This window comes from Caretta caretta, chromosome 18 (assembly GCF_965140235.1).
Source record: "Caretta caretta isolate rCarCar2 chromosome 18, rCarCar1.hap1, whole genome shotgun sequence".
Lineage (NCBI taxonomy): Eukaryota > Metazoa > Chordata > Testudines > Cheloniidae > Caretta > Caretta caretta.
The window spans coordinates 8,588,246-8,615,512 of record NC_134223.1 but is presented as its reverse complement, the minus strand read 5'-3'; the positions used below and the strand labels follow the sequence as shown (position 1 = coordinate 8,615,512).

General features: G+C 48.3%; 3 protein-coding genes across 5 annotated transcripts in view; 2 read left to right on the top strand and 1 right to left on the bottom strand.

The window, feature by feature from the left end:
- The first annotated feature begins 304 nt into the window (after positions 1 to 304).
- AKR7A2 (aldo-keto reductase family 7 member A2) lies at positions 305 to 14,735 on the top strand. 2 transcript variants are annotated; one of them, XM_048825036.2, is made up of 7 exons: positions 305 to 617; positions 3,532 to 3,719; positions 4,279 to 4,383; positions 5,690 to 5,786; positions 6,603 to 6,702; positions 8,353 to 8,482; positions 13,896 to 14,735. In XM_048825036.2, the coding sequence occupies exons 1-7, from the start codon at positions 320 to 322 to the stop codon at positions 13,902 to 13,904; spliced, it is 927 nt and encodes a 308-aa protein (XP_048680993.2). In that variant the 5' UTR covers positions 305 to 319; the 3' UTR covers positions 13,905 to 14,735. The 2 variants fall into 2 exon arrangements, with proteins under 2 accessions (XP_048680993.2, XP_048680992.2); XM_048825035.2 differs by lacking the exon at positions 13,896 to 14,735 and adding an exon at positions 9,105 to 13,692.
- On the bottom strand, positions 12,343 to 23,977 carry MRTO4 (MRT4 homolog, ribosome maturation factor). 2 transcript variants are annotated; one of them, XM_048825039.1, is made up of 8 exons: positions 23,872 to 23,977; positions 22,327 to 22,385; positions 19,738 to 19,841; positions 19,145 to 19,226; positions 15,622 to 15,689; positions 14,360 to 14,511; positions 13,442 to 13,518; positions 12,343 to 12,675 (listed from the first exon to the last, which is right to left on the bottom strand). In XM_048825039.1, the coding sequence occupies exons 1-8, from the start codon at positions 23,897 to 23,899 to the stop codon at positions 12,520 to 12,522; spliced, it is 726 nt and encodes a 241-aa protein (XP_048680996.1). In that variant the 5' UTR covers positions 23,900 to 23,977; the 3' UTR covers positions 12,343 to 12,519. The 2 variants fall into 2 exon arrangements, with proteins under 2 accessions (XP_048680996.1, XP_048680995.2); XM_048825038.2 differs by lacking the exon at positions 23,872 to 23,977 and adding an exon at positions 20,330 to 21,913 and having other exon boundaries at positions 22,327 to 22,357.
- A 206-nt stretch (positions 23,978 to 24,183) lies between these two features.
- The window catches only part of EMC1 (ER membrane protein complex subunit 1), a 26,762-nt gene continuing 23,678 nt past the window's right edge, over positions 24,184 to 27,267 (top strand). The window contains exon 1 of the mRNA XM_048825034.2: positions 24,184 to 24,348. Coding sequence (XP_048680991.2) covers positions 24,263 to 24,348 — 86 coding nt within the window. The 5' untranslated portion in view covers positions 24,184 to 24,262. The remainder of the gene's footprint in view (positions 24,349 to 27,267) is intronic.

The window sequence follows — 27,267 nt, the reverse complement described above, 5'->3', positions numbered from 1 at the left end:
TGGGGTGCCTGGGGCAGTTCACACCTCTCTCCTTTGTTTCAGGCTGCCTGCAGACTCAGGCAACCATCACAGCATCAGTTCACACTCACTTTACATTGGGGACGTTTCCTTTGCAACCACCAGGGACAGAGAGGGAGCTATTGGGCACACAAGACAGAAGCCATTGACTAGGGGAACGTATCGGTTCACAGTGAGCCGGCCCCGCTCCTTTCTAGTGAACAACGCGTTGTCACTCGGGTGGGAATTTGGAGACGGTCCCTAGCGCCCGCTGGCGCCGTGAGTCCTTTCCTCTCGTTCCCTAGGGCGGGCTCAGGGGCGCATGCGCAGCAGAATGCTCTTCGCGCTGCGGCGGTTTGAGGTCGCGGTCAGGCCGCTCCGCCGCGTTCGCTCCGCCATGGCCCAGTCGGTGCAGTCCCCGGGCGGCCCGGCCCGGCGCCCGGCCTCGGTGCTGGGCACCATGGAGTTCGGGCGCCGCACGGACCAGGAGGCGAGCGGGGCGCTGCTGCGGGCCTTCCTGGAGCGGGGGCACCGGGAGCTGGACACGGCCCATATGTACGGGGGGGGCGCGTCCGAGCGCATCCTGGGGGCGCTGCTGGCGGGCGGCGACGGGCCCGCAGGTACGGGGAGGGGGTCGGGGGGAGCTGGAGAGGTGGGCGGGGCATGGCACGGGGGAGGGGTTTAGGGGGAGCTGGAGAGGTGGGCGGGGCATGGCACGGGGGAGGGGTTTAGGGGGAGCTGGAGAGGTGGGCGGGGCATGGCACGGGGGAGGGGTTTAGGGGGAGCTGGAGAGGTGGGCGGGGCATGGCACGGGGGAGGGGGTCGGGGGGAGCTGGAGAGGTGGGCGGGGCATGGCACGGGGGAGGGGGTCGGGGGGGAGCTGGAGAGGTGGGCGGGGCATGGCACGGGGGAGGGGGTCGGGGGGGAGCTGGAGAGGTGGGCGGGGCATGGCACGGGGGAGGGGGTCGGGGGGGAGCTGGAGAGGTGGGCGGGGCATGGCACGGGGGAGGGGGTCGGGGGGGAGCTGGAGAGGTGGGCGGGGCATGGCACGGGGGAGGGGGTCGGGGGGAGCTGGAGAGGTGGGCGGGGCATGGCACGGGGGAGGGGGTCGGGGGGGAGCTGGAGAGGTGGGCGGGGCATGGCACGGGGGAGGGGGTCGGGGGGAGCTGGAGAGGTGGGCGGGGCATGGCACGGGGGAGGGGGTCGGGGGGGAGCTGGAGAGGTGGGCGGGGCATGGCACGGGGGAGGGGGTCGGGGGGGAGCTGGAGAGGTGGGCGGGGCATGGCACGGGGAGGGGGTCGGGGGGGAGCTGGAGAGGTGGGCGGGGCATGGCACGGGGGAGGGGGTCGGGGGGAGCTGGAGAGGTGGGCGGGGCATGGCACGGGGGAGGGGGTCGGGGGGAGCTGGAGAGGTGGGCGGGGCATGGCACGGGGGAGGGGGTCGGGGGGAGCTGGAGAGGTGGGCGGGGCATGGCATAGGAGGTAAGAGGGGGCTGGGCACGGGGGTGTGTGGGGAGGACGTCAGAGGGTGGGGTGGGGCTGGAGAGGTGGGCATAGAGGGTGGGGTAAGAGGAGCTGGGCATGGGGGGTAACAAATGGGGGGTGCTGGAGAGTTGGGCTTGGGGAAGGGGCTAAGAGAGGGCGGGGGGGCTGGAGAGGTGGGCTTGGGGGGGTGGGACGGGGAAGGGGCTAAGAGGGTGGGGGGCTGGAGAGGTGGGCACGGGGGGTGGGACATGAGGATGGGGTAAGAGGGTGGGGGGTGGTGTAAGAGGGTCTGGGGAGTAGGGCATGGTGTGTGTGTGGAGACGTGGGCATGGGGGGGTATTTGGGGGAGCAGGAGCTGCCCCTGCTGAATACCTCCCCCCATGGGCAGTCAGTGGAGCAGGGAGCCTGGATTCCCCACATTCCAGGGGAAGCCGGTGGAGTCCCATCTCCTTTACCTGGGCTGCTCCCCAGGGGGGAGCAGTCTAGGGTCTCCCCCTCCCACATGCTGAGGGGAGAAGGGACATTGCTGGGGTCGCAAATGTGGGCTGTTGGGTAGAGAGATCGGCTTCCAGGAGCCTACGGGTATGTGTGTGGGGGTGTGTGTGTGTGTGTGGTAACAGTCAGGGTATTAAGTATCAGAGGGGTAGCCGTGTTAAGCTGTATCCACAAAAAACAATGAGGAGTCTGGTGGCACCTTAAAGAGTAACAGATTTATTTCGGTATAAGCTTTCATGGGTGAAAACCCCACTTCTTCAGATGCAAGGACTGAAAATTCCAGATACAGGCAGAAATATATATTGGCACATGAAGAGAAGGGAGTATTGGGTTCTCCACTCGTAAGGTAACTCCCTTCTCTTCATGTGCCAATACATATTTCTGCCTGTATCTGGAATTTTTACTCCATGCATCTGAAGAAGTGGGTTTTTTTACCCACAAAAGCTTATATCCAAATAAATCTGTTAGTCCTTAAGGTGCCACCGGATTCCTCGTTGTTTTAGAGCATTGGGAACTGCCAAACACCTAGGCCTGTCTCTGTGGACACACTGTCTCCCTCCTTCATCCCACTCCTTGGCCTCTCCACCAGAGGGCACAGCGCTGACTGGCGTTTATGCGGCTGCACACCCAGGAGAACCCCAAAGCACTCAACATTGTCAGGTTCCCCAGACTGGAGCCAGGTGTCACTCCTCTGGTCGCTTGTTCGATTGCCCTTTCCCTTATCTTTAGGCTTTATTTTGCCCTTTGCACTCATGAGTCTCGTGGCCAGTGTGCTCTGCGTGAGGTGGTGACAGAGTTCACTTTGAAGGTCCTGTAAAAACTGTGTTTCTCCAAACAACTGCTCATCTGTGTTACTGGAACACTTTAATGTTTGCAGGGAAAAATCCCTTTAAAATCTAATCACCACTGATGCTGTTTACTTGATGCATTTGGCTTGGACAAGATTTAGGTGCCTAACTGCGCAGCCATATTTGGGTACAGAATAGTGGTCGTTATACAATATCTGTATTCTAGTAGTATGCAAGGGCTACATTTAGGATCATTGTACTAGTTGCTGTACACATGAAGACATAGTCCCTACTCTGGAGAGTGTACAGTCTAAACTACAGATTAATTTTGTGCTCCATTGTGGGGAAGCAGGGATCCATTGAACTGACTCTGAAATAAACGAGTTATGCCCTATACATCAAGTGAACTGGGGTAAGGGGAAAACAACTGTTACAGCCACTGTGACCACCCAGCCCTTCGAAGAAGACTAATGAGAGAACTTGTGTAGATAGCTGGATTGGGCCTCTAGGATTTTACCTGTTCCCGTTTTTGGATATTTAGATAAGCATTAGCAATTCTGTAACCCTATTAATTTGGCTTTCCCTTTGTGTACCGCAATTTGCAGATGTTACCAGTCTTGCCTGGGGCGTCTGTAAGCTTGTACCATGTTATGCATTAATTTTAAGTGGCTTGTGCCCACTCCTTATCCCTATCCTTCCTTCACCCTGGTTACTAAAGATGAAATACAGAATTGGTTATTTTCAATCTGGTTCTGTCTCTGTCTTAGTGAAGATGGCAACCAAAGCCAATCCATGGGAGGGGAAGACTCTGAAGCCTGAGAGTGTCAGGTCTCAGCTGGAGACATCCCTTGAGAGGTTACAGATGAAGAGCGTAGACTTGTTCTATCTCCATGCCCCTGACCACAACACCCCTGTGGAACAGACACTACATGCCTGCAATGAGCTATACAAGGAGGTAAAGGCAGAGGCCTAAACCTGTGACTTTGTCCACTTGGTTTTTGTTTTGTTTTATCTCGGTTTATTTGTGTGTTCTCCTGCTTTCCATTGCAGGGGGTGGTGTGAGTACAGTGGTGAGGGGGCAGAGTTCCACAAGGCAGGGAGAAGAAAAATCAATGGCTCGTGTAAGGTATAAACAGCTGGTACCATATAGTATCTCCAGGTGAATCATTTAGTACCATAAATAAGATCTCATAAGTTCTAACAAGCTTTAGGATTTCTGATCTTTGCCTCCTGCAAATTGGTCCTGTGCTATGTTTGGCATTAACAGGTAGGGAAATGAGTTTTAAAAGGATGTAAATCCAGGCCTTCTAATTAAAACAAAACAAAGGAAACATTTTTATTCCTATTGAGTCTCGTAAGTCATCCCCATTTGGAGAAGGGGTGATCAAAAAAGGAAAACTAATTTGGGGACTAAAATCAGTTGACAGTCTGTTTCACTATGTTAATCTTAAACTGTGTGTGTAAATACATGCTGCAAGAGACTGGGATTAAATACTCTCTGTATTCCTCTACAGGGAAAGTTTAAGGAGCTTGGTCTGTCAAACTATGCAGCTTGGGAGGTGGCAGAAATCTATACCATCTGCAAGTACAACAACTGGGTGCTTCCAACTGTGTATCAGGTGAGAGTTGCAGATTTAATATGGTCTACCTGATACTGCACAGACTCCTGCAGCTCTAGTCCCTTTTTACCCAACCTGGAGCTAGAGGCACCTGTCCCAGTGCTGTTCAGGTGGGGATTACTCCTTCTCCAGAATGATTTCATGAAGCGTCACCCACTGAGGGCAGCTACTGGGAAAATTGGAGCTGTAGAGTCTTACTGGGTGGTTTGGAAAGCCTAAGCAAGTCAAAAGTCACAAACTTCTATTCTTGTTGCAAGAGTGCTGGGAACCTGTCGCTGTATTGTGGTAGGTTCTAGGAGCCCATGTCTCAGGTTGGGACCCTGTTGTGCAAGTTGCTCTACAAACATTGAACAAAAAGATGTTTCATTTAGTCTGGTAAGACCTTTTTGGACAAGTGCAATTAGAAAGCCAAGTGAGGTCGCTACTCAGACGCAGTTAAGAGGATACATGTCTGTCATTTGTTCCAGCAATTTCCTGGATGTGAAACTGATAGTAATGTTTATCAGTTCCATACAATGATCCAGGAAATCCATTCTTCAGCAGGCACCAGTCTAGTGTGACCTGGGGACTCTCTGTTCTGACTCCTTTCATAGGGCACAAAATGTATCCATGGAGGAGGAGGAAGAGGGCTATTCCAGCTCCACTGGAATTTTGCACTATTGATTTGAATGCAATGCAAAGACATTATGGAGCTAAATGGGAGTCAATCTGTGCATATGCAATGATGGTTAAATAACTGCTGCAAAGGAACTTGCTGCTGGGACGCACATTTCTTCAGGATGTTTGGAAGGGGTTAACATGGGCAGATGCCTGTCTATACAAAAGGCACAGTCCTGCTAATGCCATGAGCACTGATCCAGAGCACTTGGTTTTATCTCTGAATAGTTGTAGACAAGGCAAGGTGAAAGAAAAAGCAGAACCACATTTTTCTGAATGTTAGTTAATTTGCCCTGCGGACATGTGGCTGTGAAATTGTCAGTACTAAATCAGGTCCAGTTGGTTGTGGGAAGTTAAAATCTGTGTGCAGCTTTGAGGCTGCAGTTCACTCAGGCGCCCATGGTGATCAGGGGCAGGGCAGTGATGGGCATGTCAGGAGTATAGGTAAATGGTGCCAACAGTGTTCCACTAGGGATGGACTGAGCCACTTCATATAGGTGGCCAAATAGCCATCAGATGGCAACACATGTGGATCATTATTAGCCTTCTGGATTCTCACCATCAAATAGGGAGCCCTTCCTCTTGTATTAGCACCCCATAAGCTAGCCAGGCCCTACTCTGAAGTTCTAAGTGCTCTTATTTGTTATAGGGCATGTACAATGCAACCACTCGCCAAGTGGAAACCGAGCTGTTGCCGTGCCTTAGACACTGTGGAATGCGGTTCTATGCCTACAATCCTTTGGCTGGTACGAGCTGGGCAAGGGTGAGGAGGAAGGGTCTGCTAAATGGGGTGGGTGGCAGGAGGGAATTAAACCAAACCAAACAAAACAAAAATAGGCTGGACATTGGCCTGCCCCCCTCTGAATAGGGCTCCCTCCACTTCAGCCAAACTGCCACCACTAACAGTGGGCTTAGAAGTGAATAACAATGGTGGCGGTGGGGTGACTGGGTGGCTCAGGGGACGGGACAGATAATGAGCTATAGAGCCCTCCACCTGTAAGTCTCCATTGAATGAGCTGATCCCCATCCTTTCCTAGTTTACCTGTATGTCTGTATGCCACCCTTACAAACAGGCCCTTTGTCAGCAGAGATGAAGGATTGAATTGGGCCATGAAAGCTGATCCTTTGCAGGCCAAGGCAGAGGCTACCCATGCTGTATTCATCTGTTTTCAGGTCTGCCAAGCTGGCACCTTTCCCCAACACTAGATTCATAAGAGATATTTACACAAAGTAAAACAACAGCTGTAATGACTCAAGTGTCTTGATGCCAAGAAGCCCATCTTGCCTTACCAGGGCCCTTACTAGGGCAGAGGGCCCCTTCACCATAAAGGGCTCGTTCTGTTGGTCAGAGCTGAATAGGTGGAGTTTTTACACCCTACATTTCAATTCTTCTTGCCCTGTCCCATCCTGGGGTTTATGCCTGGGCTGCAGGAGAGGCCCTGTGTACAGAGCTGCAGGAGGTCATGGGGTATACAAGGCTACAGTACTTTTTGCAGGCTGTAAAATTCCATCCACCACAAAATCCTGGCCATTAACAATAGCATGTCATTGAACCCCTGCAGGAGGGCTGCTGACAGGGAAGTACAAGTATGACGATAAAGACACAGGCCAACCGACTGGCAGGTTTTTTGGAAATGATTGGGCACAGACCTACAGGGACAGGTAAGTTTCCAGATGGTAGAATGGCAGAGAGATGGACCTTTCCTGAGGATAGAACAGTGGTTCTCAACCAGGGGCCCGGGGGCCGCGAGTTGGTTTCAGGGGATCCGCCAAGCGGGGCAGGCATTAGACTTGCTGGGGCCCAGGGCAGAAATATGAAGCCCCACCGTATGGGGCTGAAGCCCGGGGCCCTGCTCCCTGCCATCCGGGGCTGATGCTGAAGCCTGAGCAACTAACCTTTGCAGGGCTCCCTGTGGCGTGGGGCCCCCTGCAGTTGCCCTGATTGCTACTGCCTAATGCTGGCCCTGGCTTTTACATGTAGAAAACCAGTTGCTGTGGCACAGGTGGGCCGTGGAGTTTTTATAGCTCGTTGGGGGAGCCTCGGAAAGAAAAAGGATTGAGAATCCCTGGGCTAGAATGTTACCTTTGATTCGGCCTAGATGAATCACCACGTGAAGATGCAGGAGAAAATACAAATGACTGAAGTCTGTTCAGTGATGATGCTCGCAGGCAGGTGATCTCCCTCAGTTACTCTTTGGCGGTCCCCTGCAGCACTCGGGTGGTGGGAATTTGTTAAATAGAGGGATGGTTTAATGATTGTAAAGAGAACAAGTGTGGTGTCTTTATTACAGCAGGGGTGCTTTCTATACTGTAGTTCAGGGGTTCTCAACCTTTTTCTTTCTGAGCCCCCCTCCCCACACACACACACTCTATAAAAACTCCATGGCCCACCTGTGCCACATTAACTGTTTTTTTTGCATATAAAAGCCAGGGCTGGTGTGAGGGGTAGCAAACAGGGCAGCTGCCTCGGGCCCCATGCCACAGGAGCCCCCGTGAAGCCACATTGCTCAGGCTTCGGCTTCAGCCCCGGATGGCAGGGTTAGGGCCCTGGGCTTCAGCCCCATGCAACGGGACTTTGGCTTTCTGCCGAGGGCCCCAGTGACTCTAATGCTGGCCCTACTTTGCGGACCCCCTGAAACTTGCTCACAGCCCCGAGGGGGCCCCAGACCCCTGGTTGACAACTACTAATCTAGTTCCAGCTTTGCCACCAACTTGTTCTGTGCCCTTGCAAAAATCACTTAAATAGCTGTTTCCCTGTTTGTGAGATGCGGGATATTGACCTCCCATACAGGAGGCTGAAGCTGAATGTTTGCAAAGTGCTTTCAGCTCTTGATGAAAGGCCTACAAGAACAACAAAAAGTAGTCAGGTTTTTCTAGCTAGCCATCTAACATCTAGTGCATACTTAGTACACTAATGGTCTGGTATCTGAAAGGACGCAGGGGCATGAGCCGGCTGCTGTGAACTTGTTTGCTGTATCTACACAATCTATTATACTAGCTATCTAAAACAAAAATTTAAATTCCACACCAATGAAATAAGTTACTGAGACTGAAGCCTCAAGAGGCAACATTATGCTTGTTAAACAGTGACTGCAGCATCTCTGATCTCTAGGGAGGTTGCCTTTTGGATCACCCAAAAACCATTTGGGCAGCATAGGCCATAAGGGCTGCACTGGGTACATGCACTAGTCTTTGACCTTAATGCCCCTTTGTTCTCTTGCCTGCAGTATGGATCCATGTTTGTCATAAGAGGAAGCCAGAGATAGCTGAGTCAGTAAAATTAATGCTCCATTAATGTCTCCTTTGCTGTAGATACTGGAAGGAGCACCATTTCCAAGCCATTGCCCAGGTAGAGAAAGCATTAGGGGAGGCTTACGGCTCTAACCCCCCCAGCCTAACTTCAGCTGCTTTACGCTGGATGTACAACCACTCCAAACTTCAGGTAATTGCTTGACTTTAACATAAACAGCTGGTATGTACAACAGAACTCTAACGCTGCAACTGGATTTCTTTGGCTTTTCCAGTTGCAGTACATCAGCAGTGAAATCTGTCATTTAATCCACTCAGACCCTACTGCTCTGTTCTTTTTGAAACATTTCTCTGGTCTTCCAATGCCAGGCTGCTGCACACAGTAGACTATAGAAGTGAATCAGCTCTACACTTCCTTCTGTATTTTGTCTCCATGGCCTGAAGGAAAGTGGAAGATGTTAAAGGCTAGTCGCTCTAGTTTTGACTTTTCTCAGCCACTTCCTCATGAGGTGATAAACTGGCTTTTCATATGGCTGGGAAATTAATGGTTATGTTCTCTTCCCATCCCTCTGGCCACCCACAGAGCATGAATCGGCAGCCTTTGAGGGACTGGCGAGACTTGGAGGCAGGGACAGCACACTGAGTTCTGGCCTTGTTAACAGGACTGCAGTTACGACATATTTCCCCAAATATCCAGTAGTTGCCAAAGAGCAACATTCAGCTGAAAGACGAACAGAGCTGAAGTCTGATGTTTGTTACAAGATGGGAGACAAGTTGCTTTTCCTATAAGGTAAACTCCTCCCTTTCCACTGCAGGGTGCCCTTGGAGATGCAGTGATCATTGGGATGTCCAACATGGATCAGCTGCAGCAGAACCTCACGTGCAGTGAAGAGGGCCCTCTGCTCCCAGCTGTGGTGGAAGCATTTGATAGAGCCTGGCACCTAGTAACACATGACTGTCCCAACTACTTCCGCTAGAAAATGGGGGTAGCAAATTTAGTGTGGGGATGGTAACCAAGTATTCTGGCATCTGAGACCTCCTAACTCCTCCCAAAGCGTTTCAGAGGAAACTTCACCCTTGGATCAGGGGTTCCACGTAGTGAACGTATTGGTGCCACACTGGGGTTGCCTTACACTAGAGTTGAAGCTCTTCGTACAATCACAAGCCTCACTGTTTCTGTGCTGATTGAATGGCAGCTGCACATGGTGTTCAAGCCATAATGTGTCTTGTTTTTCCTTAAACAAAACTAAAAGCCATAATTGCCATGAGAATGTCCCTTAATAGGGCAGCTCCTATTTTCACCCGAGCGCACACAATAGTGTTGTGATTCAGTGATGTAATTCGTATAAGGAACGGGCCCTGTGATATGGCCAGTTGAAGTCTCCAACTACGACTGTGGATGTTTTGTCTTCAGTCATCTGTTAGAAAATGCTTTATTCTGACTCAGGCCATGCCTGTTAAATTGAATTTTGGGTTTCGTTTTGAATTTCTGTGGCAAGCTGTTTTACTAACAGCCAATCACAGTAGCAGTTACAAGGGCAGTTGTGCTTAAAGCAATGGAGTTCCTTTTAGGAAGGGTGCAGGTTCCAATTTTGCTTGTGCTGTTCACTCATGAAGGGACTTTAGCCCAGTTACTTGTTCTGTTTCCAAGGCAACAGCTGTGTAAATAAGCCTCTCTGAAGAGGAGAGAGGAACTTCAAAGTGCAAACTAGGCCACCTGAAACTGTCTTAAGCCATCAGAATTTCAGCCCAGGTGCAGGCTTCCTAACACATGTTAAATAGTAGAACTGCAGAAATAACCTTAATGTAGTTTGTTGGCTCAGGAAGGGGAACTATCCTGCCCATTAAGTAACTGTTTAAATAGCACTTTGTTTACGCTAGTCTAGCTAGGTAACTTCCTCAATTCTAAAAAAAAAAAAAAGGAAAGGCGTACTTGTGGCACCTTAGAGACTAACAAATTTATTAGTGCGTAAGTTTGCATCCGATGAAGTGAGCTGTAGCTCACAAAAGCTCATGCTCTAATAAATTTATTAATCTCTAAGGTGCCACACGTACTCCTTTTCTTTTTAGGGATACAGACTAACACAGCTGCTTCTCTAAATTCCTCAATTCTGTTGACAACCCACTCAAACTGTGGACAGCATACACAGGACCAGTCCTAGGGTTGCCAGTTTTGGTTGGTTATTCCTGGAGGTTTCATCACACAAAAATCTTTAATTGAAAATTAATCTTTAATTCCTGGAAGCTCCAGAACAATCCTGGAGGGCTGGCAACCCTAGTCCTACCTCTGGTGGAATTTTCCATAGGCAGTGTGTAACCTAAAGTTGTGGTTCAATCTAGATCAGTGATTGCCAACTGGTAGATTGTGATCATGGAGCCTTTGACAGTTGATCTTAGTCTAGAGTTGCCAACCCTTCTGCAGCCAAACCGGGAGATTGGTCACTAACAGTCCTATGAGGCAGCTCTTGGGGGAGTCTCTGTATGCTGCCCTTGTCTGCTGGCACCACCCTCTACAGCTTGCATTGGCTGGGAATGGGGAACAGCAGCCAATGGAGTGGCGGGGGTGGTGCCTGCAGACAAGGGTAGTGTGCTGAGCTGCCTCTCTTTCTGCACCCAGGAGCTGCTGCTGGACATGCTGGCCAAATTCCTCCTGCACTCCAAGCCCCCCACCCAAACTCCCTCCTAGAGCCTGCAGCCCCTCTTGCACCTGAAACTCCCTCCCTCAGAGCCTGCACCCCAACCCCCACCACAGGCTCAGCCCAGAGTTCCTTCCCCACAGAACTCCTTAGCCCAAGCCCTGAGTCTGTCCAGGGGAAGGAGGGAGGGGGGATGGAATGAGCGGGGCAAGGGTGTTTGGGTTTGTGGTTACTGTTCCTTCTTTATTTTCTTTGAGGTAGCTCCTGGGTTGCACTTAAATTCAAAAAGTGGTATTGTGCTTAAAAAGGTTGGAGACCACTGATCTAGACACTTGCAAGTACCATAGGCACTAATTATAACTGGTCATGTGACTACTTTACCACCACAGTGCCCCCTTCTGTCTTGGTCATGTAGTTGCAACCTCAGTTCTGCTTCCTAAAGTCTTAACTACAGGATTTTGCCTGCTTCTACAGATTGAGTATTGTACACATATACTCACTTCCACAGCAGCTCTACTTCAGAGGTTAGTTACACCAACATTTAAAGTATAACCTTTAGGACTCTTTCCCCTTTTTAAAAAAAAAAAAAAATTACTCATTCCCATAAAGCCTTGGAAGTGCTGGGCCAAGAATCAGTTACAGGAAAATCACAGGTATTCTATACTAGAAGTTGGAGAGAAGATAATTCTTCTATTTCAGCGGTTTTCAACCTGTAGTCCACACATCCCCTGGGGTCTGAAGACTATGTCTAGGGGGTCTGCCAAAGGTTGGCATTACCGTAGAACAGTGGTTTTCAACCTGTGGTCTGCAGACTGTTTAAGATTTTCAAAGGGGTCTGCACCTCCACTTGAAATTTTTTAGGGGCCTGCAAATGAAAAAAGGTTAAACTGCTGCTCTGTTACCATTCTACACCGAGAAATAGGGAAGCTGCAGTAGTTCTGGTGATGCACTGTTCTTAAACAGGCTCAGTGAAGACAGAAGGAACTTACTAAAAGATGGCACAGGAAACTAGCTTAGTCACTACACTTCATCCTTTGGCTTCAGTGGTAATTTAGTCAGTATCTGCCCTCAAAGGAATAGTCTAGATTGTTCTCTTAGCTTTTGAATTAAGACAAAACCCAACCTTCTAGGGATCCTAGGAAATATGAATTAGCACCTTCTCCTTTGGAGACAAGTTGCATTTAAATAGTTGCTCTCTATATAACTGTCATTTCTAATGCAAAGTGAGCAGTTCAAAAGCAATTTTCTGTAGGGGGAAGGATTATGGGGCGGTGAAGTAGATTTGCTGAGTTCAAGTCTGAACAATAAACACAGAGTGGAAAGGGTTTTACTTCTTACGTGAAACTTGAGCATCCCTGAACGAGGAGAAAATGTGCAGAACCTGAGAACAGGCTCAAAGAGGCTGCACAGGCAGGGATCCAAAATTTCTACTTAATTTTATATATAAACCATTTGCATCATCTTTGATAAATAGCAAGTCTGTGGGTTGATCAACTTTGTCCTGCTGCAACTGAGGGAGAGTACCCATGGGCTTCAGTGGACTATTCTTGAAATAGAACAAACTGTCTCTAATGTCCTATAGCAGGTCTTTCAGTTAGTTGCCATTTTCTTCGTCGTCATCCTCCTCCTCCTCCTCCATCTCTGAGGTTTCTTCTGTCTCCTTCACCAACTGCTGGAAGTCTCCTGTCTCAGAATGCCACATGCCCTTGATGGTCACTTTAAATTCTGCCATCTCATAGCCAAAGAGTTTCTGAAAGGGAGACAGGAACTTGTCACTCATACTGCTAGCCTCCTTGTGGCAAGGCTAGCTCTCACATTAACTAACACCTTTAAACTGCATTATGACAAAACAGGGGATGTAAGCAAGAATCAAAGGGTGCATTTTAATATAAGGATAAGTTGTTCAACTTGAGCTAGACCAAAAGCATGAAGCTATTTTAATGCAGACTTTTCCCTTCAAGCTCGATTAGATGGATCCCTTCCTCAGTCCATGCCACTCTCAGGCAGCTATGATTTTACTGCTGGTTTCAAAATGCACAGTATAAAACTAGAATGCAAAGGTAGGATTCAAATCTCAACATGCAAGCCATTTAATTCTTTTAGCAATACCTGATCTATCATCCATTAGCCTGGTCATTTCTCTGTGTGTTCTTATAATTTAAGCAATACCTGTCTCAGCACAGGGTATTTCTCAAGTTATCAGCTGGGCTCCTTCATTTGCACCTTGGACTATTCTTCCAGCTGGTCATTAATCCCCAGTCAAGCATTATTGACTAGCAGCCAAAACAGCTCTTAAGGATGCATACAACCCTAATGAACAGCAGCTATTCATTATGGTTAATATCCAGAACTGGAGTAACTTGATTTGAGCACAAATGGTTTCACACACTGAATAAAATTTACTGGCCACACTAATCTGTAATTTCAGGAAAGATCCACAGGACTTGTTACTGGGTGGAAATAGTGGCTGCCCCTGAACTATAGCTAGCTAACTGTGCTGCTAATATGTTACTCACCAAGACACGAGCCTGTTCAGGGGTCAGAACATCCCCTTCCTTGCAGACTTCATAATCAGAAAGCAGTGTCACCACTCCTGCAGGCACAGGGAGGAAGAAGGGGATCCAGTCAGGGGGATGAATACCACATGAGGTTAGAGAAGAAATGGAGCAGCTGTGGTAATCAGAGCTCCCAGCCTGGTTCTCTATTGCTGGCAGCATAGAGTAATGAAGCTTCAATCCAGCAGCACAATAAATTGTTTTGATTTTTACATAGGCTGACCGTTCTTTGAGGAAATGTAATATAATGGAAGGCATGTATCAGTCGTTGAAATTGATATGCAGTGTAAACCCACTTCAGCAACTAATTTCTTAGCAGGTGTTTGCTTCATGCCTATCCTCTCCCAAATGCTGAGTTCCCCTGGCTCCCCCATTTTTATGCAATTACTAATTCAGGCTGATTCCTTCCTCCCAGTTCCTTTGACGGAAATAACAGGAGACTTCACATGACCGCCTGTGGCTTTGTCAAGGCATATAATGAAGTAAATAAATCACATCCTCCATGAAAAATCATTGTGATCTGCAGGTCAAGCCCAGCTGACTGATATGAAAAACCAAGGCATACAGGAGATGGGGCTTTCATCAGGTGCTTGGCTTATCCTGACCAGCTCTTAGAAACAAGAATTTTATGATATAGAACAAACAAACAATTCCAGTGTCAACCATAGGAGGAGAAAGGGGTTTTTAATATTAGATGTTCCCTGCTGAACATATGCTCTGACTTCTGCTTCCATCATCTAACACTCACCCTGCCCGGCCTTCCTGCATATATGCTGACCAAGATGCTACCAACATTTATTGAATAAAAGCCAGTAAATCTGGAATAATTTTAGTGGCGGAGAGGGAATTATGGTCATATGCGCCAGGCAGCTCACATACCTTTCTTCAAAGCCGTTGGCAATCCCAGCTGCCGTAATTGAGGCTCCATGGAGTGGGGAAACTGCTCCAGGGGCCCCGTGTCCAGGCTCACTGTAAATGTTGCCTTGTTACCTGCACGGGCAAAGTCCACCTCTTTGAACTGAGAGAACCATCTGGAGGGGAGGAAACAAGAGTATTACTTATTTAAGAAACCTCCAGCTGTGGAATAAACCTCATTTGGGATGGGTCAGCCTTGGAATTCATCTATCCTACCCCAAGAGGGGCGGACATTGTGAAATCAGCATCTATGGGTTTTGTACTACCCATCACTACAGTATCCAAACACCTTCCATGTAAAACAGATCAGCAGTAATAAAGTCCAGAGTATTTTTTTTTTTTTTTTTGCAGGGGGTATGTGTCTTGGGGAGGGTGGGAGAGATGGAGGAAAAGAGAGTGACTGAATGTGAATGTTCTGTTGATGGTGGAAAAGCTTTAGAAGGCAGCAGGGTTGCAGTTTTTCCTGCTTTCTCATTAAAGAAATACATCCTTTTCAAGCTAGGTTTACAATTACCTCTCCCCCCCCGAGCAAAATTCCTCTAGTTCGCCTGGGTCCACATGACGGATGACAGGCCAACTTACCAAGAGATGTTCTACTACTTCCACACTCACTCTCTCCTGCACAGGCCAGCGAGACCAGAACGTGATTTGTACTTGTGTACAGTGTCCATGTGTGTAGGTAACTCTTGGGGACTCTGGAAAGCTTTGTAGCTGTTCGACCATACACTAACTTTACAGGTAAGTGCAAGTTATGTTAGAGCAAGAGATTCAGGAAAGGAAAAGTCCAGTCAGATGTGTTTGTGGGGTGCTGGTCAGAGATTGCTCACCGTGTGGCGTTAGATTTTACTGTTATGGAGATTACCCAGTTTAAATGGACAAGCGTAGTTCAACATCTCCAAGAAAGCAGCCATGTGAATCAGAGCGTAGCACCTCCCATTCCCTTTTCAATCACGGCATAACCTGTTATACCTTCCCCCTGCCTTTTCCACTGTGAGCCTTTCCCATCGCAGCTCCAAAGGGAGGCATGCATAAAAGCACTTTAAGCTGAACATTGTCATGGGATCAGCATCAAGGAGAGCGAGAGAATTGCTTCCAGTAGCGGCTTCTGTTTCAGTGAGGGAGAAGAGGCTCAGTCTGAACTTTAGTTCTTTCTCAATCGAGATGCAACACTGGTGGCAAGGGTGCCATTAGCCCGAAGCCCCTTTGTTACCCCCCCAGATACTTACTCGTTCACTTCTTCTTTGGTGCGATTGGTGAACAGGAGACCAACTTCACCTTTTAGGTGTTTGCTGACCTGGAAAATAAGCAGCATGTGGAATTCAGCAGCGCACTTATCTTGGACTGTGCTAAAGCCCCCTAATACCACGGAATTTACTCAGGAAGCCCAGATAATTCAGAGGACCCAACCCTTAGATTTGCAGATATTGATTCATCAGCTCCGACGTGTCTTGCAGCCCTTTGGTGCTGTGAGGAAGACTAAATTAAGGACAGGATGTAGATGGCAAATCTATTTCAGGAGACTTTTCCTCCTAGCGTGAAACCTGTTCTGTGGCTGATGGAAGCACTGGCTTGGCAGGACATTCCAGATGTAAATTCTGGAGAAAGGAGATTAGATTGTGGGAGGAGGGAAAGAGTATGAATCAGTGGGGCCTAAGAAAGAATTTAGCTCAAGATTCTCAGATGTTTGATCAAGAAAAAGCAGAGAAATCCCATTTGAAAAGTCACTATGATCTAGTCATAGAATTACTGAAGAAAAATTAGTTAAACAGAGAATTTTTGGACTCCTGTGAGGGCTCTTAGCATTGGAGTTTAGTTTTTCAAACTGTATTTCAAAAAGAATTCCATAGGGCTGAGGCTCCAAATTATTTTTAAAGCTTGGATGGATGAATTCAGACTATTCAGACACTAGCTGCCATCCTACTTCAGTGAGAGGCAAAAAAGATGTGAAGACACATCTACTGGTGGAGGACCTTCAAGCTCTCCCAATAATTCTGCCTCCACTGAAAGAAGATTAAGCAGTCATAGAATTACTGAAGAAAAATTAGTTAAACAGAGATTCGGCTAAATCACACCTGGAGTTACCGCTAGCGAGAGATGTCAAGAGTAACAAGAAGGGTTTCTTCAGGTATGTTGGCAACAAGAAGAAAGTCAAGGCAAGTGTGGGCCCCTTACTGAATGAGGGAGGCAACCTAGTGACAGAGGATGTGGAAAAAGCTAATGTACTCAATGCTTTTTTTGCCTCTGTCTTCACAAACAAGGTTAGCTCCCAGACTACTGCACTGGGCAGCACAGCATGGGGAGGAGGTGGCCAGCACTCTGTGAAGAAAGAAGTGGTTCGGGACTATTTAGAAAAGCTGGGCATGCACAAGTCCATGGGGCTGGATGCAAAGCATTCGAGAGTGCTAAAGGAATTGGCGGATGTGATTGCAGAGCCATTGGCCATTATCTTTGAAAACTCATGGCGATCGGGGGAAGTCCTGGAAGACTGGAAAAAGGCTAATGTAGTGCCAATCTTTAAAAAAGGGAAGAAGGAGGATCCTGGGAACTACAGGCCAGTCAGCCTCACCTCAGTCCCCAGAAAAATCATGGAGCATGTCCTCAAGGAATCAATTCTGAAGCACTTAGAGGAGAGGAAAGTGATCAGGAACAGTCAGCATGGATTCACCAAGGGAAAGTCATGCCTGACTAATCTAATTGCCTTCTATGATGAGATAACTGGTTCTGTGGATGAAGGGAAAGCAGTGGACGTGTTATTCCTTGACTTTAGCAAAGCTTTTGACACGGTCTCCCACAGTATTCTTGTCAGCAAGTTAAAGTAGTATGGGCTGGATGGATGCACTACAAGGTAGGTAGAAAGTTGGCTAGATTGTCAGGCTCAACGGGTAGTGATCAATGGCTCCATGTCTAGTTGGCAGTCTGAATCTAGCGGAGTGCCCCAAGGGTCAGTCCTGGGGCCGGTTTTGTTCAATATCTTCATTAATGATCTGGAGGATGGTGTGGATTGCACCCTCAGCAAGTTTGCGGATGACACTAAACTGGGAGGAGTGGTAGATTCACTGGAGGGTAGGGATAGGATACAGAGGGACCTAGACAAATTGGAGGATTGGGCCAAAAGAAATCTGATGAGGTTCAACAAGGACAAGTGCAGAGTCCTGCACTTAGGACGGAAGAATCCAATGCACCGCTACAGACTAGGGACCGAATGGCTAGGCAGCAGTTCTGCAGAGAAGGACCTAGGAGTTATAGTGGACCAGAAGCTGGGTATGAGTCAGCAGTGTGCCCTTGTTGCCAAGAAGGCCAATGGCATTTTGGGATGTATAAGTAGGGGCATAGCGAGCAGATCGAGGGACGTGATCGTCCCCCTCTATTCGACATTGGTGAGGCCTCATCTGGAGTACTGTGTCCAGTTTTGGGCCCCACACTACAAGAAGGATGTGGAGAAATTGGAGAGAGTCCAGTGGAGGGCAACAAAAATGATTAGGGGTCTGGAACACATGACTTATGAGGAGAGGCTGAGGGAATTGGGATTGTTTAGTTTACGGAAGAGAAGAATGAGGGGGGATTTGATAGCTGCTTTTAATTACCTGAAAGGTGGATCCAAAGAGGATGGATTAGACTATTCTCAGTGATAGCAGATGACAGGACAAGAAGTAATGGTCTCAAGTTGCAGTGGGGGAGCTTTAGGTTGGATATTAGGAAAAACTTTTTCACTAGGAGGGTGGTGAAACACTGGAATGCGTTACCTAGGGAGGTGGTGGAATCCCCTTCCTTAGAAGTTTTTAAGGTCAGGCTTGACAAAGCCCTGGCTGGGATGATTTAGTTGGGGATTGGTCCTGCTCTGGGCAGGGGGTTGGGCTAGAGGGTCCCTTCCAACTCTGATATTCTATGATTCTATGAATTTTTGGACTCCTGTGAGGGCTCTTAGCATTGGAGTTTAGTTTTTCAAACTGTAGCAAGAATGCCATAGGGCTGAGGCTCCAAATTATTTGTAAAGCTTGGATGGATGAATTCAGACTATTCAGACACTGGCTGCAGTCCTACTTCAGCGAGAGACTAAAAAGATGTGAAGACACATCTACTGGTGGAGGTCCTTAGAGCTCTCCCAACAATTCTGCCTCCACTGAAAGAAGATTAAGCAGTATTGGCTGAGAGATGCCACTTGTACCTGCAACCCAGATCTTCAGGATTGAGTTGCTATAGTACTAACAAGGAGTGTCCTCAATTAGGTATCTTGTGAGCAAGGCACCATTTTACCCCTCACCCCCAAACATACTGGAAGGAGGAGAGGTAAATGCGGCAACATCCTCATGCACCCTTCCTTTGATGAACTGATAAAAAGGACAAATTTCTTACTATAGTGGAAGAACCTATGGTGAACAAAGCTACACTGACGTGAAGCTAACCATCACCAGAGTTAAAAGGCTGCTCACACTGGCAACGGGACTGTTGTCAAAGGCAACTTGCCTAAAGATCTACATATCAGTGAAGGACTGGCATTTATCATCATTGTGGTAGTGCTTAGGCATGGACCAGGACCTCTTCGTGCTAGGCGCTGTACAAACACAGAGCAGAAAGATGGTCCCTGCCCCCAAAGAGCTGACAATCTAAGTATCTGAACCCCATTTACTGCCGATGGAAGAGTATTGATCCATTCTGGCTCTCCAAAGCAATTCTTTATTTTCTCTTGAGATTTACAGAAAATAAGGCTCACTTCCAAAACATGCAAAAGTTATGGAAATCAGAACATACCTGGTGTAAGTTCTCCTTGTACTCATCAGCTGGCCCCCGTCCCAATGCCACCATCATAACTTTGTTTTTCCCAAAGAAAATCCTATTGGAAAAAAAGGAAAAGAATCCATCATGATGGGCTCAATACATCTGCAGAGTTGAATCAGGGATGAAGACGGGTTCTCAATCTGGGAGTCGCTGCCTCTCCCTTTTTAAGGGCCGGGGAAGGGGATCCTGAAACTTCTCTCTTGTAACCTAAGAATTAGGAAAGGTACTGTTTCTGCCCCAAACAGGAGAGGGAAGGCAAGTGATAGTAATTGCATCACTTTAGCTCTACGTGCCAGTGCCTGAAAGATGCAGCTGCCATCAAACGCTGACGTTTCTGAAATCCTAGGGTTAACTCCAGCACTGCAGCCAAGAGCCCCAAGCTACTTCCTGAAAACTATCATCTTGAGGGGCGGAAGAGAAGAAAATTCATAGAGCTCTTTTAGCACCTTACCTCCCCCTCCCACAGAAGTAAGTACAGTAATCTGTCTAAGATATGTATACACCTATAACACAATATTCATGATCACTAGCCATGAGGGGAAGCAATCTCGGAGACTACTGCTCACCTGCTGTGCTTCCAGGCACTTCTGATATCCTTCAGCTTGTTGTTTCTCATATTGACAACAGAGAAGATGAAGAGGTGTTTGTAGGTGTCCACACATTTCCGCAACTATAGGAGAACATGATATTGAGCAGTTATAGCAAACATCGGAGAAATCCCCATTGCATACCAATGCATTTCTGCAACAGCTTAAACACAGAAGATGGGGTGGGAGGATTGTTCAAAAATTCTATTCATGGCAACATCTCTAGTTCCCCAGCAATATCGGGCAATCCATGGAACTAACAACTATGATTTTGATGCGAGATTCTCCATTTGAACTAATCAACTGTAAAACTCAATTTTTTTTACATTAAAATAAAACTATGTATTATAAAACAAACACAGGATTTGTTAAACTCTCTCTCTCTAACGCTTAGCCAGTCGGCCATAGAGATCGTTCACCATTTGGTCCGTTCCTGCGCAACCGCAAAGGCTTGACAGCCTGAGAGTCCAACATCGGAACAGACTTGATGAACCCATGTAATAGGGGGTCTACCTCTGGGCTGCCTCCACCCCCCAGTTGGTGGAATTTTATCCCGGATGTTACAAACCACCCGGAGAATGTAGTTCGCTGGAATGTCTTGTGGCATCCTTGCGACATGGCCAAGAAGCGTAAGGAGCTGCCTGCGGACAATGGCCCCAGTAGTCTGTAGACCCAAACGACCATAAACATCTGTATAACAGATGAAGTCATTCCACTTTATGCCCAATATACGATGTTGACATTTTGTGTGGAAAGCCTCCAGCTTTGTCCGGTCTGCGCGGCATAGTGTCCAGGTTGCACAGCCGTACAACAGTATGGGAAGGATACAGCTGAAATAAATCCTCAGCTTGGTTGTCGTACTATGATGATGTTGATTCCATATCCGTTGTAAATGGCCCATGGCAGATGCTGCGATGCCAATCTGATGGAGAACCTCTGCGTGAGAATTGGAGGAGCTGGTAAGTATAGAACCCAGATCATAAAAGCTGGAAACTGATTTGACAGTTTCATTGTTCAAGGAGGCTGGAGTCGCAGGTGGACCTGGTCCTAGATTTTGCAGTTTTGTGTTTGACCATGAAACATGGAGACCATCTTAGCTAACTCGTCCTCCATCTGCTGGAGTGCCTCATGAAACCTGTTGGGGCTCTGTATTAAAAGAACAACGTCATCAGCGTAATCAAGATCTCTGAGTGAGAGGTCGCCGATTTCAATCCCTATGGACCTGATGGAATGCTGCATTATGAAATCCATTGCCCGACAAAAGAGTGCAGGGGCCAGAACGCAACCCTGCCTAACACCAGATACTGATTTAAAAGGTACTGACATCCGGTTCCCCAGACGAACATGGGCAGGGGTTCCATTATGAAACTCTCCAATTAAGTCCAGCAGAGTGGTAGGGACACCTATGCCCTTTAAGGCCTTCCATAACGCGACATGGTCTACTGAATCAAATGCAGCCTTAAGATCAACATATGCTAAGTGCAGGTGCTTCCTGAACTCGCGGTGTATCTCTGACAATAAGCAAACAGCCAAAATGGTGTCTCATGTGGACCTGTTCCTTGTAAAGCCTGACTGTTGGGGACGACGCTTCCGATGTAGCAAAGGCGTGCCAGCAAAACACGTACAAACACCTTCCCTGGAATGGAGAGCAAGGTGATCAGCCTGTAGCTTTTACATTCACTGCGTGGTCCCTTGCCCTTATAGAGTGAGATCACAGTACCGTCCTTGCAGGCATTTGGCAGGGTTTCAGTTCTCCACACCAGACGAAAGATAGCCAGAAGTGATTCTGCTACAGGATCAATAGCACATTTTAGCAGCTCTGAGGGGATGCCATCAGCACCGGCTGTGCGTCCATTTTTCAGTTTAGAGACGGCACACTTCACTTCATCCAATATTGGAACATCAGTACAAATGTCTGGATCTGGAACCGCAGTGACTGCCAGATCATCCAGCTCTGAACAAGAGGCAGCTGGAGGATGGTTCAGGACACTGTGATAATGTTCCATCCAGCATGAGAGAATGTCATCATCCGATTTACATGGATGGCCTTGGCTGTCGTTTAGGATGCTGTTTGTAGTTACTACCTCGACCGCTAAACTGCATTACACAATTCAGCCATTAAGCCCACTGTCCTGCCCCTGGTAGAAGCCAATACCTGAAAAGATCAAGAAGCCTCAGTAATGTAGTTGGTTAACTGTATGACCCAGTACACAGACACCATGATGAATTCTTTTATGACCCTTGTGGCACACAGCTTAAATCCTGAGGTAGTTTTACTGTATGCATTGTAACTTTTTTTTGTAAGAATCTTAACAGATTAATAATGAATTCATCTGACACCAGTTTCTCAAACTGCTTCTTTTCTATATTTCTGGGGTCTAGTCAAATTGCCTGTGTGCCACAGTTTCCCCACATCTAGAAAGCATGTAGTGCGACTTACTCTGTGTAAAGTACAGTAAGATCCTAACAGAAGGAGATTCTACAGAAGGGAAAGAACATATCTATGTTTTTCTCTGATACAGAATGGAAAACTAAATGCAGCACCTTACAACGTATGTTCTTACTTACCTCTTCTATTAAGCCCTGTTTGACTTCTAAACCTTTCTTCGTGGTTTTTGTTAGGGAAACTGAAAGGAAGAAGAAGAGCTTCAGCATCATTGATAACTTGGGCACTGCTTATGGAAAGTACAATTAAAAAGCACAGAAATGTGGCTGCCAAATACACTCTGGACATCAGCTTTAATGAACTCAAAGACTTTTGACTCACTCCTAGAAGACCAGGTGCAACCTTCTAGCACTGATGCTTTGCTGGGAGTCCCTGCATGGTTGTAGGATCAGAGTTTCCTTTACTGATTAAAACCATGAGCTACAAACCATCATTGAAATAAAACATTTCAGGGTTTCATATTGCACTGACATACAACAGCACACCGCCAGATATTTGCATCATCCCTGGTAGGAGACAAGGAACTCATGAATAGAAAGGAAACATCTTTACTGAGGCTGCTGAATGGGTTCTATAATTCCCAAACCAACTAACGCAACCTATTCTGCCTAATGTCAGCACACAATTTCCCCCACCCCCAGCCTTAGTGGTACGTAGACCTCAGTAACAATGCGGAGTCTGGTGGCCCCTTAAAGACTAACAGATTTATTTGGGCATAAGCTTTTGCGGGTAAAAAACCCACCTCTTCAGATGCATGGAGTGAAAATTACAGACACAGGCATACATATATACATATATACATATATATATACACACTCACACACACTGGCACATGAAGAGAAGGGAGTTACCTTACAAGTGGAGAACTAGTGTTGACAAGGCCAATTCAGTCAGGGTGGATGTGGTCCACTCCCAATAATGATGATGAGGTGTCAATACCGAGAGAGGGAAAATTCCTTTTGTAGTGAAGGTAACTCCCTTCTCTTTATGTGCCAGTATATACATTTATGCCTGTATCTATAACTTTCACTCCATGCATCTGAATAAGTGGGTTTTTTTACCCACGAAAGCTTATGCCCAAATAAATCTGTTAGTCTTCAAGGTGCCACCGGACTCCTTGTTGTTTTTTGTGGATACAGACTAATATGGTTACCCCTCTGATACTCAGACCTCAGTAGCCAGATTAACAACATTACCCAAAAGAGACACAGTAGTCTGAATCCGTTGTGGTGGTGGTGGTGGTGGTGTATGTATATATATATATATATAAATAAAATATTCTCACAGCAAACTGACTGACCAAGTATTCTACGATAGGTTTAATCACAAAGTAAAAGCAGCCTGAGTGGTTAATAATTAAATCACAGTGTTTTTACATCACGCGCTGCCCAGAGCCGCAGGACACACCGTCAAGAGCCCCTGGGGGCTCCCACGCCGCAGTCGGGTACCGGGGCGTCGCAGCAGCCAGGTACCCGCTGAGGGCGGGGCAGGCCCCGCCGGGGGCTCCACCTCAGCGGGGCAGGGAAGCTGCTACCGAAAGGCGAGTGGCCCCGCCCGACCCCGGAGCCTCCCGCCGGCACAGGGGCCAGGGGCCCGGCGCCGGGCGGGCAGCGAGCCGGGCAGCGCAGAGGGGCCCCGGCAGTCAGCCCCGGGGGGGGGTCACTTACTCTTCTTGTCCCGCTTGGACTTAGGCATGGCTCGCACGTTGCTGCCCCGGCTGAGCGCTCCAAGGACCCCGTGCGCCGCGAGGGCTGCCGGGATAGGAAGCTCCTGGAGGTGCCCGAGGAGGTGCCTGACTAGAGCTGCCCTCGCTGGGGTACTCCCTTCCGCCACAGCCGGCCCAGCACGCCCCTTTCCCCGCGGAGGCTTCCCCCTACGCCGCCATTAGTGCCAACACCAAGAGCAGACCCTGCCCGGGTGCGGGTGTTTTTCCTCATTAAGGCGCCAAACACGGCAGCCCCTGTGGGCGAGGCCCCGCCTGGCGGGGCCGCTCGGTGGAGCCGGCGCGCTGCCTGTCGGGATAGGGCTCGGACTCGGAGCAGCTCCCGGGCTCGGACCATGACGGCCGGTGCCTGGCCGTGGCTGCTGCTCCTGGCCCCGCTGGCGGCCGCGGTCTACGAGGATCAAGTGGGCAAGTTCGACTGGTGGGTGCTGGGGCCACATCCGGGTATTTAATTCCCCCCCCCCGGTGTCCCCTGGGGCTGGGCACCCTCCCCGCTGCCCCCTGCGGAGAGGTCTGGGCACCCCCTCCCGCCGTCCCCTGGGCTGGGCACCCCCTCCCGCCGTCCCCTGGGGTGGGGGCTGGGCACCCTCCCCGCTGCCCCCTGCGGAGAGGTCTGGGCACCCCCTCCCGCCGTCCCCTGGGCTGGGCACCCCCTCCCGCCGTCCCCTGGGGTGGGGGCTGGGCACCCTCCCCGCTGCCCCCTGCGGAGAGGTCTGGGCACCCCCTCCCGCCGTCCCCTGGGCTGGGCACCCCCTCCCGCCGTCCCCTGGGGTGGGGGGCTGGGCATCTCCCCTCTCCCCACCGTTCTCTCGGGCAAGAGGGGCTGTGTCCGGGTATCTCCCGCCCATCCTTGGGGTGAGCCGGGGAAGAAGCGAATCCTGAGCGTCGCCCCATCGGAGCCCGAGTCCGACCCCGCTGCCAGACTGGGTGTGAAGCGGGCAGAACGGCTGCAGCTGAGCTGAGCTTTGCGAGGTGAGCAGGAGCCTGCTGGCAGCTGAGCTCTGCCCTGGCCCCGAGCTGGCTTGCCTGTCACCGTCACGGGTGCTGGTATCTCTGGGGGAAAACGTGTCCCCCAATCTTGCCATGGCCGCGTGAGAGCCCCAGCTTCAGAAACACCTGTAGGGAACAGGCCCGCACTGGCCATCGGAAAGGTGCATTAGCTGATCAGGTATTTGTCCTGCTGTCTAGGATTTAGAGCCCTTTGCCTCACGAAGCTGCTCCCTGTCTCCCTTTTCTCAAAGGGATAGCTGAGGATGTCGATTTCTGCTTCCCATCTCACTGGGGAGGAAGAAAATGACCTTTGCCACAGCAGTGGCTTTCAACCTAAAGACATAGGAATTGCCATATTGGCTCACACCCAAGGTCCATCTAGTTCAAAGTCTTGTCTCTGACAGTGGCTAGTTTTGTAGGAATGAGTAAGAACCGTGCAGCAGGCAGACATGAACCTTGAGGCTTAACATCCCTTCCAGAATGATACAAAACTACTCAAGATACTTAAATCCCAAGCAGACTGTGGAGAGCTACAAAAGGATCTTTGAAAACTGGGTGACCGGGCAACAAAATAGCAGATGAAATTCAATGTTGATAAATGCAAAGTAATGCACCTTGGAAAGCATAATCCCAACTATACATATAAAATGATGGGGTCTAAATTAGCTGTTACCACTCAAGAAAGAGATCTTGGAGTCATTGTGGATAGTTTTCTGAAAACAACCACTCGGTGTGCAGCGGCAGTCAAAAAAAAGCTAACAATGTTGGGAATCATTAAGAAAGGAGTAGATAGTAAGACCAAAAATATCATATTGCCTCTGTATAAATCCATGGTACATCTTGAATACTGCGTGCAGATGTGGTCGCCCCATCTCAAAAAAGATATATTGGAATTGAAAAAGTTTCAGAAAAGGGCAACAAAAATGATTAGGGGTATGGAACGGCTGCCGTATGAGGAGAGATTAATAAGACTGGAACTTTTCAACTTGGAAAAGAGACAGCTATGGGGGGATATGATACAAAATTATGACAGGTGTGGAGAAAATAAATAAGGAAGTGTTATTTACTCCTCACAACACAAGAACTAGAGGTCACCAAATGAAATTAATAGGCAGAAGGTTTAAAACAAACAAAAGGAAGTATTTTTTCACACAACACACAGTCAACCTGTGAAACTCCTTGCCAGAGGATGTTGTGAAGGCCAAGACTATAACAGGGTTAAAAAAAGAACTAGATAAGTTCATGGAGGATAGGTCCATCAATGGCTATTAGCTAGGATAGACAGGGATGGTGTCCTTAGCCTCTGTTTGCCAGCAGCTCAGAATGGGCAACAGGGGATTGATCACTTGATGATTACCTGTTTCGTTCATTCCCTCTGGGGCACCTGGCATTGACTACTGTCGGAAGATAGGATACTGGACTAGATGGACCTTTGGTCTGACCCAGTATGGCCTTTCTTCTGTGCTTAATGTTTGTTTTTATTAATTATGACTGCTCTGGATATTCTTGATATCCATATAAATACCCAGTGCTGTTTTGGATATTGTAAAGATGGGTTCTTGCAGGTTGTCAGAGACTGACATTTATTTCCAGTCTCTTTCAAAGTGCTCATTTCACATCCATGGTATCCTAACACACAATCTTTAACATAATAGGAAAAACATTCTCCAGCAAAGTTATCCAATTCTGATGTGACCTACTGAGTAAAGCAATGGATGGGGATTCAGGAGAGCTGGGTTCTAATTCTGGCTCTGTCACTGGCCTGCTGAGTGACCTTGGGTAAATTATGTAATCTATCACGTGCCTCAGTTTCCCCATCTGTAAAGTGGGGGCTAAGAATGCTTATGTCCTTCGGGCTTTGAGGTCTACTGATGCAAAGTGCTGTGTAAGAGCTAGGTATTATTAATAAACTTTTATTACATGTCTCTTCTCAGTTGCATGTTTGTTGGGTCAGATGGTAGAAATCCATTGATGCTACCCAAGATGCAGAGAGCTCAGGGAAGAATTTAATATGGCCCCAAAAGAGCTGTGAAGACCAGAGACTTCCTCTTTGCAAGGGGCCATCTTAATAGAAGCAGCACATGGCAGCTCTTTTCGTGGATAAGAATACATTGTTTGCTTTGGTAGTATTTAGTGAAGATGCAAGAATGAGACTGGTTATACTGCAGTGCAACAGAGTCTTAGACACTTTGTTTTCTTTGTGTGAATTTCCTAGAAGCAGATTTGACACTGAGCTCCAAAATATCACAAAATTCCTTTCTTGCTCATTCAGACTCAGTTTCTCTTTTCATTTACAGTGATTTCCCCCCACCCCCGCAAGAAGGATTATAGTAGTGTTGTGGTTTTCCTC